The following is a 9,424-nucleotide window of genomic DNA, read 5'->3' as shown; positions in this document are numbered from 1 at the left end:
CCATGAGACTCCCTAGGACTTCCTGGAAAAGAGGCTTTTGCTCCTCCTTGACCCCACCTAGCCCCCCATGTGAAAGGGATGCAGGCCGGCTGCAGTGAGTGGCCACCTTGCCAAGACACAGAGAGATGGAGCGTGAAGCCAACACAGTGTAAGGCAGGACTGAGAGAGGAGAAAGCATGGCTAGAACTTTGCCTGTCCTATAGCTCAAGCCATGCTAAAGCCAAACCCTTGCCAACCCCGAGAAGGTTTCATTAGTCAGGTTCAATCCACTTTGCTTAGGCCTGTTTGAATTCTGCTTTTCTGCAACCTGCGACAAAAGGAATTCAAATGACAACATTTTAAAATTTTTTTAATTAAAAAATTTTTGTCAAAGAGAAGCAAGCCTATATATATCAAACCATGTATACCTCAAGTGGCTTCGAAAGTAAACCTAAGGCAGAGATTGAAGACACTTTGGTGTAGATTTTCTTAAATTTTATGCTAGCCTTTGCTTTATTTAGGTATAGACACATAAGACTACCATAATTCAGATCTTTAGTCTTTGAATAATCATGTGGACGGACTTCCCTGGAAAGTCGGTGAAGAATTAGAAAGTACACAATTTGGAGGAGGAGTGGGGAAAGGAGAGATAAATAAGACCTCCTGTTGTTCAAGTGAGGCAGCTCCTTCCTGAGGCCCCAACAATGCAAAGCTGGTGATAGCAGAGGGAGGGGTCCTTCTGCAGGAGGGAACATCCAGGGTTTGTTTCCTCCTGGGAAAATCAGAGCAAGTTTGAGACTTGTTCCCTAAGACCCAGAGTTAGGGGGATTTTCTCAAATGGACCAGGGTCCATTTGTATGAAAAGGTAACCAGGTCCCTGAAATCACCACCTGATGAAAGTGGGAGTCCCGCTGGTGACCTGTGCCCCCCGTAAGAGCCTACAGATTTGAGAAAGGGCTGGTTGGAATTGGTGTGTGCCCATAACTGGCCTCTTACCTTCACCCAGCCACTGGCCACAGAGGCACGCATGCTGGAGATGGGTAAGCCCGGCACATGTCTAAGAACACTGTTACCTTGTTGCCTCATGGGGGCCACCCCACAGACCTGGGCTAGAGGGCATCCCAGCAGCTAAGAACAAGCAGCCATATAGACATGTAGGACCAGTGCCCAACAGCAAAGTCAGTGTTGTTGAGAAGCAACAGCGGGTGGGACCCCTCTCTCCCTCCCGCTTCCCAGCATGAAGAAGCTGGACTAACACCTTCACACCCCATCTCCTTTGGACTTAATTGACCCATGGGGCTCTTGGACAATTCAGGAAAGGAGAAGACTAGACTTCCTGATAATATGGATCAGGAAACCTCAAGCAATCCATTTAATACAATAGAAGAGATGTGAACATATTGATATCTTGAGTTTGTGAGGCAAATCGTTTCAGATATACACCGGCATGTTGCATTGCACAGCTCCAGGGAAAGACACCCATGTCAGTGTCTGTGTGACCGGCACCCACAGGCAGCTGTGATGACCCTGGATACAGTCAGGTCCATAGTCCTTCATCTGAGACCCCCAAATAAAGAACCATCTGAGAACCTAGAGTTTCTTTTAATTCCTTTTCTGGGAAAACTTGACCTGAATGGACATCTGTGTCTTTATTTGTTTCACTGCAGAAATATTCATGTGTGTCATTATAAGGAGTTGTCTCTGACCCCTTTGGGAATGTTATTGCATATGCACAATACAAAATCCCCCAAATCTGAAACTGTCGGAGTCTCAACACAATCCTGGCCACAAGGTTTTCAGATATAGGATTGTGGAGCTGGATGTGTCTCAAAATGCTAACCGTGGGCATCACTGGATGATTAAATTGTAGGTTATTTATTTTCTCTTTAATGTTTTCCATTTCCCAAGTTTTCTACACTATAGACTACTGTTATAACTGGGGAAAAAAAGTCACATTTAAAAAATAACATCAGGTAGCAGCCCGTTGCTCCTCCCTGAGCACATCCAGGCCACTAGGCTATCCCTCTGCTCAGCCTCTCGTGTGTGAAAAGCTCCTGGCCAGACCACATTAGAGGCGTCTGCCCTGCCCTCACTCCTCCTGGACCACACCCCACTCTGCATTTGCAGCTCCGTTTCTTGGGCATGGCACCCATTTATTCGTCTTTTCTCTGCCCCATGGAATTCTTGCACTGAGCTGGATCAAAGCCCAGCACACTTCCAGTCCTCTTCCCAAGCCGCATTTCTGAAGCAGCACGCTTCCCGGCTTCCCATGGCCCATGTCATCAAAGGACAGAGATAGCAAGTTCTGTCCAGGCCCAGCCATTCAGGGGCTCCTGATTTCACCCATCCCCCTCTGCAATCTCTGACTGCGGCATGCTGTGGTCCCTCCTGCACCCCGCTAAACCTGCTCAGCTCTCTGCAACTTCTCCCCGACAGCCTCACCAGCATAGAATATCTTCCCCAGAGTAAACCACCAGGCACAGCATACCACAGAGTGTTTCTAACCGTGCTCCTTTTTTGCTTTCCTCAAAGCCACACGTGATGGAAATGGACAGAGTTCAAGTGTGGACACACTGCTCTTAACGCAGTCCCTGGGGCCATTTCCTGGGCCACAGCTTGTCAGCCTCCAAAGGCCAGGGGATCATCTTCTTGGCATGTACCACTCTCAGAACAACCCATCTACTCCCCTGTCTACCAGATTGTGTGGTTCTCCCTGCTGATGAGTGTGGGCCAGGAGGCTGCCAGGTCGGTGTGATCTAAGACCACCCCACAACAGACCAGTGACAGAGCTGGGATGCAGGGATGCCGGGAGCTCCCCGCAGGCTGCAGTGTGTTGTGGAGCTCTGACAGAGCAGGCTGGGGGAACCCAGGGCTTCCTCCCCCAGCTCCAGCTCAATCAGGCCTGGGCTGGAGAGGGGGCATCCAGAATGCAGCCACCAAGCCAGCCTGGGGCACAGCATCCCCTTAACCCCTATAACTATCTTCTGAATGGGAGGCTCCAAGAGCTGCAGTGACTTGTTCCAGGTGACATTTGCAGGGAATCGGTGAGGGAGCTGAGATCCCAGCCTGTGTCTAGTTTGACTCATCACCACACTAAATTGCACGGGAGCCATATTCACTCGTGATCTCTAATGCTCATCAGTGTATCCCACCAACAGAGCAGGGAGCCTTGCCGGCAGGTTCCGATTCTGCAAGGAGCAGGCCTCTTCTGAGCCCTGATGTGGTCCCCACGCTATCCCCATCTCCCCAGCCCCCACGGTTCACTGTGATCTTGTGCTGTCCTTTCTATATTTGGAGGACTACTTGGTCTTATTTCCTGGATTCTTCACTCTTGTGGCCCAGGAGAGGGAGCACATGTCACCCTGCCTGGAGATTCTTCTGAAGAGCCCTGGCAAGGAAATGAGAAAGTATCCTAATTAGGGGGCAATAACCCCCTGGAGAAGCACAGATTCTTTACAGTAGGCCGTGTCCTTCCCGCATGCCCTGTGTGTTTGTCAGATGTTTATAGAGCCTTCATTAACGGAAGGCTCCCTCAGATAAGACGTCGGAGCGCGGCATCGAGGACCAGATAAGCACAAGTGGAGGACAATCCAGCCCGGCGGCGGGTGAGAGTGGGCGCTGGCCAGGACGGTTCCTTCAGAGCAAACAGCAGGGAGATGCCGGCCAGCTCCTTCCCGGCTCCTCCCCGTGCCCGCTAACACAGCACGGCCGCCTGCAGTCTCCTCTCTGGGTGATTGCGCTGGCCTAAGATGTGTCTTGGGGCACTGTGGGTGGCCCTGCCCCTGCTGTCCCTGCTGGCTGGCTCCCTACAGGGGAAGCCACTGCAGAGCTGGGGACGAGGGTCTGCTGGGGGAAACGCCCACAGCCCACTGGGGGTGCCTGGAGGTGGGCTGCCGGAGCACACCTTCAACCTGAAGATGTTTCTGGAGAACGTGAAGGTGGATTTCTTGCGCAGCCTTAACCTGAGTGGGGTCCCTTCGCAGGACAAAACCAGGGTGGAGCCGCCGCAGTACATGATCGACTTGTACAACAGGTACACGTCCGATAAGTCGACTACGCCAGCGTCCAACATTGTGCGGAGCTTCAGCATGGAAGGTAGGGTCTCCGCTTGCACCATGCGCGCTGGGGTGGGACTCACAGGTCCACAGCTGCTTTCCCCAGGGTGGAGGCCGCTGGCCATAGGAGGCTCTTCAAGCTTCCATTTAAATTAGTTACAAAGAAATAAAATTAAAACTTATTTCTTTAGCCTCACCAGCTTCCTTTCAAATGTGTGGCTAATGGCTTCCCTATCAGGCAGTGCAGACTGCAGAACATTTCCATGGTCACTGAGAGTTCTACTCAGTGCTTCTGCTCTGAAGGATTCACCTTCCCCAGGCTGTGTGCCACATTTCACACAGCAGGTGCACAGGGATGCCAGCTCCCTTTTTTCCACCCCTTCTCTTTACTCTCCCCTTCTTTCCGTCTCTCCCCTCTGATTCACTTCTCTTCCTTTCCCCCTTCCCTTCCTGTCCCCTTCTTACTTCAGAACAGAACAATCTATTTCACCTCCAACTAACTGGTATATTTTTAAACTTTCAAAGCACATCTATTCCTTTCTTGTGAAAGGGTTTTAAAAATCAGATAAAATTCTTTGACAGAGAAGTGTTGGAAGAGAACCTAATTGTTTTTAAATAGAAATATATCTGATTTAGAAGGACTAGAAGATAACAAACATGGACCTAGGACCTATGTCCTAACTCAGTCAAGCTCACATGATGCAGGGGAAATATGTTTCTGAAGAGTGAAACTGTTCAGTCAAAGCTTGCAGCCACCAAGGGTACCCACCCATGTCACCTAGGAAGTGTTAAGCTGCTGGATTCTGACCCAGGCCTGTCTGCCTGCACAGCCGGCTTTTCCTGCTGCTGCTGCTGTCTCCCTCTGAATGTCCAGGAGCACAGAGCCTCTCCCTTCCTGGGTCTGAGACTTGCAAATGGCTAAGGGGCCTGGCTCCATACCACACCCAGGCCAGACCTAACCGGTCTGCAGAGGCAGGACTGGCACTTCAAAATCTGCCAGCTAGGTTTCCCTATAGCACAGGGTCTCCACACATGTGGGCACATAGCAAGTGCTCAAAAAATGCAACCTCTTTTCCCTGTCTGTGAACCAGCCATGGTATAGCAGGAGCGTGCTAATGACCAAGTGTCAGCCCAGGATAAATGGGATATCGAGATAACTATGTGGCTAAAAGGCAAGCCCCATTTTTGCTTGACGTGACAAAACAATTGAAGCTAATAGATTTTGTTCCTGAAACACTAAAACCAATTATCCACTTTCGCTTTGTTTGGAAATTACAATTTCAAATGATTTATACACTGTTTAGAGGCTGAGATTTTTGATAACATCTTAATATTGGGGTTTCACTGTCCCCACCCAGGATCTCTCCTTTAAATTCATACACTCAGGATCTTCATTCAGGATCTGACAGTGAGTTTTTCTGTTTTCTTTATGTACTCACTAGCTGTGTGCTAGTAAGTCCCAGAATACTCAACTAGCTGTATGCATTTTGGCAATTAACTGCCTTGAATCCCAGTCTCCACATCTGCAAACGTGGAATAATAATTAGATCCTCCCAGGGTAAGTGAGAGGATTAAGGTGAAATGTATTCTGCAAAGCTCCCAGTGTAATGCCTGGCACATAGTAGATGCTCAATGAACAGTAGGAACTGTCAATCCCAATTGGAGGCATCTCCTTTGGAAGATCTTAAGTGTACCTTTCAAAATACTCTTATACCTTAAGGGCTTGGGTGAAACCAAATAGAGATAATACAGACCAAAATTGTTATCCCAGATGCTCTTCTGTCTAAACCCTGAGACTCAGCTTCAGTGTCATGGAAACAGACCCTCCGGCAGATGCCCACCACATGTGTTTGCATTTCAGATGCCATCTCCATAACTGCCACGGAGGACTTCCCCTTCCAAAAGCATATCTTGCTCTTCAATATCTCCATTCCGAGGCACGAGCAGATCACCAGAGCTGAGCTCCGACTCTATGTCTCCTGTCAAAATCACGTGGACCCCTCTCACGACCTGAAAGGAAGCGTGGTCATTTATGATGTTCTGGATGGAACAGATGCCTGGGATAGTGCTGCAGAGACCAAGACCTTCCTGGTGTCCCAGGACATTCAGGATGAGGGCTGGGAGACCTTGGAAGTGTCCAGTGCTGTGAAGCGTTGGGTCCGGTCCGACTCCACCAAGAGCAAAAATAAGCTGGAAGTGACTGTGGAGAGCCACAGGAAGGGCTGCGACACGCTGGACATCAATGTCCCCCCAGGTTCCAGAAACCTGCCCTTCTTTGTCGTCTTCTCCAATGACCACAGCAGCGGGACCAAGGAGACCAGGCTGGAGCTGAGGGAGATGATCAGCCATGAACAAGAGAGTGTGCTCAAGAAGCTGTCCAAGGACGGCTCCACAGAGGCAGGTGAGAGCAGCCACGAGGAGGACACGGATGGCCACGTGGCTGCAGGGTCGACTTTAGCCAGGCGGAAAAGGAGCGCCGGGGCTGGCAGCCACTGTCAAAAGACCTCCCTGCGGGTAAACTTCGAGGACATCGGCTGGGACAGCTGGATCATCGCACCCAAGGAGTACGAAGCCTATGAGTGTAAGGGCGGCTGCTTCTTCCCCTTGGCTGACGATGTGACGCCGACGAAACACGCTATCGTGCAGACCCTGGTGCATCTCAGGTTCCCCACAAAGGTGGGCAAGGCCTGCTGTGTGCCCACCAAACTGAGCCCCATCTCCGTCCTCTACAAGGATGACATGGGGGTGCCCACCCTCAAGTACCATTACGAGGGCATGAGCGTGGCAGAGTGTGGGTGCAGGTAGTATCTGCCTGCGGGGCTGGGGAGGCAGGCCAAAGGGGCTCCACATGAGAGGTCCTGCATCCCCCTGGGCACAACAAGGACTGATTCAATCTGCATGCCAGCCTGGAGGAGGAAAGGGAGCCTGCTCTCCCTCCCCACCCCCCACCCAAAGCATACACCACTGAGCTCAACTGCCAGGGAAGGCTAAGGAAATGGGGATTTGAGCACAACGGGAAAGCCTGGGAGGGTTGTTGGGATGCAAGGAGGTGATGAAAAGGAGACAGGGGGAAAAATAATCCAGAGTCAGCAGAAAACAACAGCAGTGAGCCAGAGGAGCACAGGTGGGCAGGTGACTGCAGAGATTGATGGAAGTCAGAGGTGGAGGAGGCCAGCTCACTCCAAAACCCTTGGGGAGTAGAGGGAAGGAGAAGGCTGAGTGCCACACCCATCATTGCATGTTATTTTCCACAACCCAGTTAGAGGGGCATGGCTTCCAATTTAGAGACACAAAACACAAACAGATCAAGTAGCATTGGTCAATGGCATGATTCCAACTCAGATTTGTGGGACACCAAAGCCCAGGATCTTCCCAAGTGCCCCGCTGCAGTTTAGCAGATCCTCTCCAGCTAAAGAGCAGTGAGACATTGGGAGCCCAGGAGTGTTGAGGCCAGGCCAGGCTGAGGCCCATCAGTCACAGGTGTGACTGGGCTGCTTGTCACATACAAGGCGTGGTCTGGCCACTGTTGCCAGTGCTCACTCAGCGGCCAAATGCTTTTTAATATCACCCCTGAGGCACTGAAAAACTAACCCCAGGCCAACTGCAGGATAGAGAGAGAGGTCAGGACAGCAGCCCTGTGGGCTGCATGATACACTGTGGCTGGAGCTATTTTGACCCCCTGGTGCAGTGCTCCCACGGCCAATGGTGCACACAGGGCCATTCACTGTCCCTGGACTGAAACCATGTGACCATTTGAGAGGGCCGGGCACACTTTCCCCTGAGGGATGGGGCAGCCTGTGGCCAGCACCTCTGCAGTTACTCAGCATAGCCAGCTCACCCGCATGCGGTGCCCAGGGTGCCCCCCAGCGACAACCCCATAGGAGATGGGCCTGGATTTGAATTTGTTGGAATTAAATGTGCTCTGGCTTTGGTCTTTGAAACATACCTATTTTTATTCCTTGATGACATGTCCTCAAGTGACAAGACTCCAACCTTCCTGGGCGAGGCCTCCCAGCCTCGGAAGAGCTGTAGTCCTTATCGGCGATCACTGGCTCTGCCTGCATTTGACGGCTCTCTTGAGTCATGTGCGTCCCAGTGCCCTGCCTGGGTTTGGACTGTGGGACCAGACTCAGCATCCCCGAACCCAAGGGAGGATAAGGCTTCCATTTGCTCTGTGTTTCACCCTCTCCTCTGACTCTCCTGGCCACACATGGAGCCGGGCGGTATGAGGAAGAGTCTGAAAGTGGTGAAGAGTGCACCTATGGCCCTCTGACCTCCAGCCAGAGCAGGGCCTAGGGGAGGCTTAGAGAGGACAGGGCCTTTCCCTGTGGTTGAAGCTCCCATTTATTTAAAAAAAAAGTGGGGGGTGGGGAAAACATTATGTTAAATGTTTACATGGAACCAATGAACAACTTTAACACACAAATACAACAAAACATTCTTGTTTAATTACTGGCATTAGAGAAAATATGAATTTCTGCTACATGCCGGGCAGTGTGTTATGACAATGCTATTCCAAGTTGGGTGTTGAGCATCTTCTTTCAGTCCTGGTGGTGTGCTTCTGTGCCTGCCTGAAAATTTCACTCGGAAATAAAGTCAAATGTCTAATTTGCAGCCCCTCCTGAATGTAAGACCCGATCTTGAGGACCCTATAGACTCATACCCTGCCTACCCCACCCTCCAGATCCCACTGGGATGGGCCTCCCCTTCCTAAGGAGGCAGAGGGGAGGGGAAGGCAGCATCTCAGGGCTGGGCGGATGCAGGTTGGTGGTGTCTGCACACTGGGGTAAGTGATGTGGTGTGTGCACACTGGGGTGAGTAATGTGTGTGCACACTGGAGTGAATGATGTGGTGTGTGCACCCTGGGGTGAGTGATGTGTGTGCACCCTGGGGTGAGTGATGTGTGTGCACCCTGGGGTGAGTGATATGTGTGTACACTGGGGTGCGTGATGTGCGTGCACACTGGGGTGAGTGATGTGGTGTATGCACACTGTGGTGACTGATGTGTGTGCACACTGGAGTGAGTGATGTAGTGTGTGCACACTGGGGTGAGTAATGTGTGTGCAAACTCGGGTGAGTGATGTGGTGTGTGCACCCTGGGATGAGTGATGTGGTGTGTGCACACTGTGGTGAGTGATGTGATGTGTGCACACTGAGGGGGGTGAGTGATGTGGTGTGTGCACACTGAGGGGGGTGAGTGATGTGTGTGCACACTGGGATGAGTGATGTGGTGTGTGCACACTGAAGGGGGTGAGTGATGTGGTGTGTGCACACTGGGGTGAGTGCTGTGTGTGCACACTGGGATGAGTGATGTGTGTGCACACTGGGGTGACTGATGTGTGTGCACACTGGGGTGAGTGTTGTGTGTGCACATTGGGATGAGTGATGTG

The 9,424-nt window shown here is 51.3% G+C and overlaps 1 protein-coding gene across 1 annotated transcript; it reads left to right on the top strand.

Moving 5' to 3' along the window:
• The first annotated feature begins 3,513 nt into the window (after nt 1–3,513).
• Nucleotides 3,514–8,642, top strand: GDF2 (growth differentiation factor 2). Its single transcript, XM_054435814.1, has 2 exons — nt 3,514–4,074; nt 5,896–8,642. Exons 1-2 carry the CDS (start codon nt 3,729–3,731, stop codon nt 6,837–6,839), a joined length of 1,290 nt encoding a protein of 429 aa, XP_054291789.1. The 5' UTR covers nt 3,514–3,728; the 3' UTR covers nt 6,840–8,642.
• The last annotated feature ends 782 nt before the right edge of the window (nt 8,643–9,424 follow it).

Source organism: Pongo pygmaeus, chromosome 8, assembly GCF_028885625.2.
Source record: "Pongo pygmaeus isolate AG05252 chromosome 8, NHGRI_mPonPyg2-v2.0_pri, whole genome shotgun sequence".
NCBI classification, from domain to species: Eukaryota; Metazoa; Chordata; class Mammalia; order Primates; family Hominidae; genus Pongo; species Pongo pygmaeus.
This window is presented reverse-complemented; position numbering and strand designations above follow the sequence as displayed.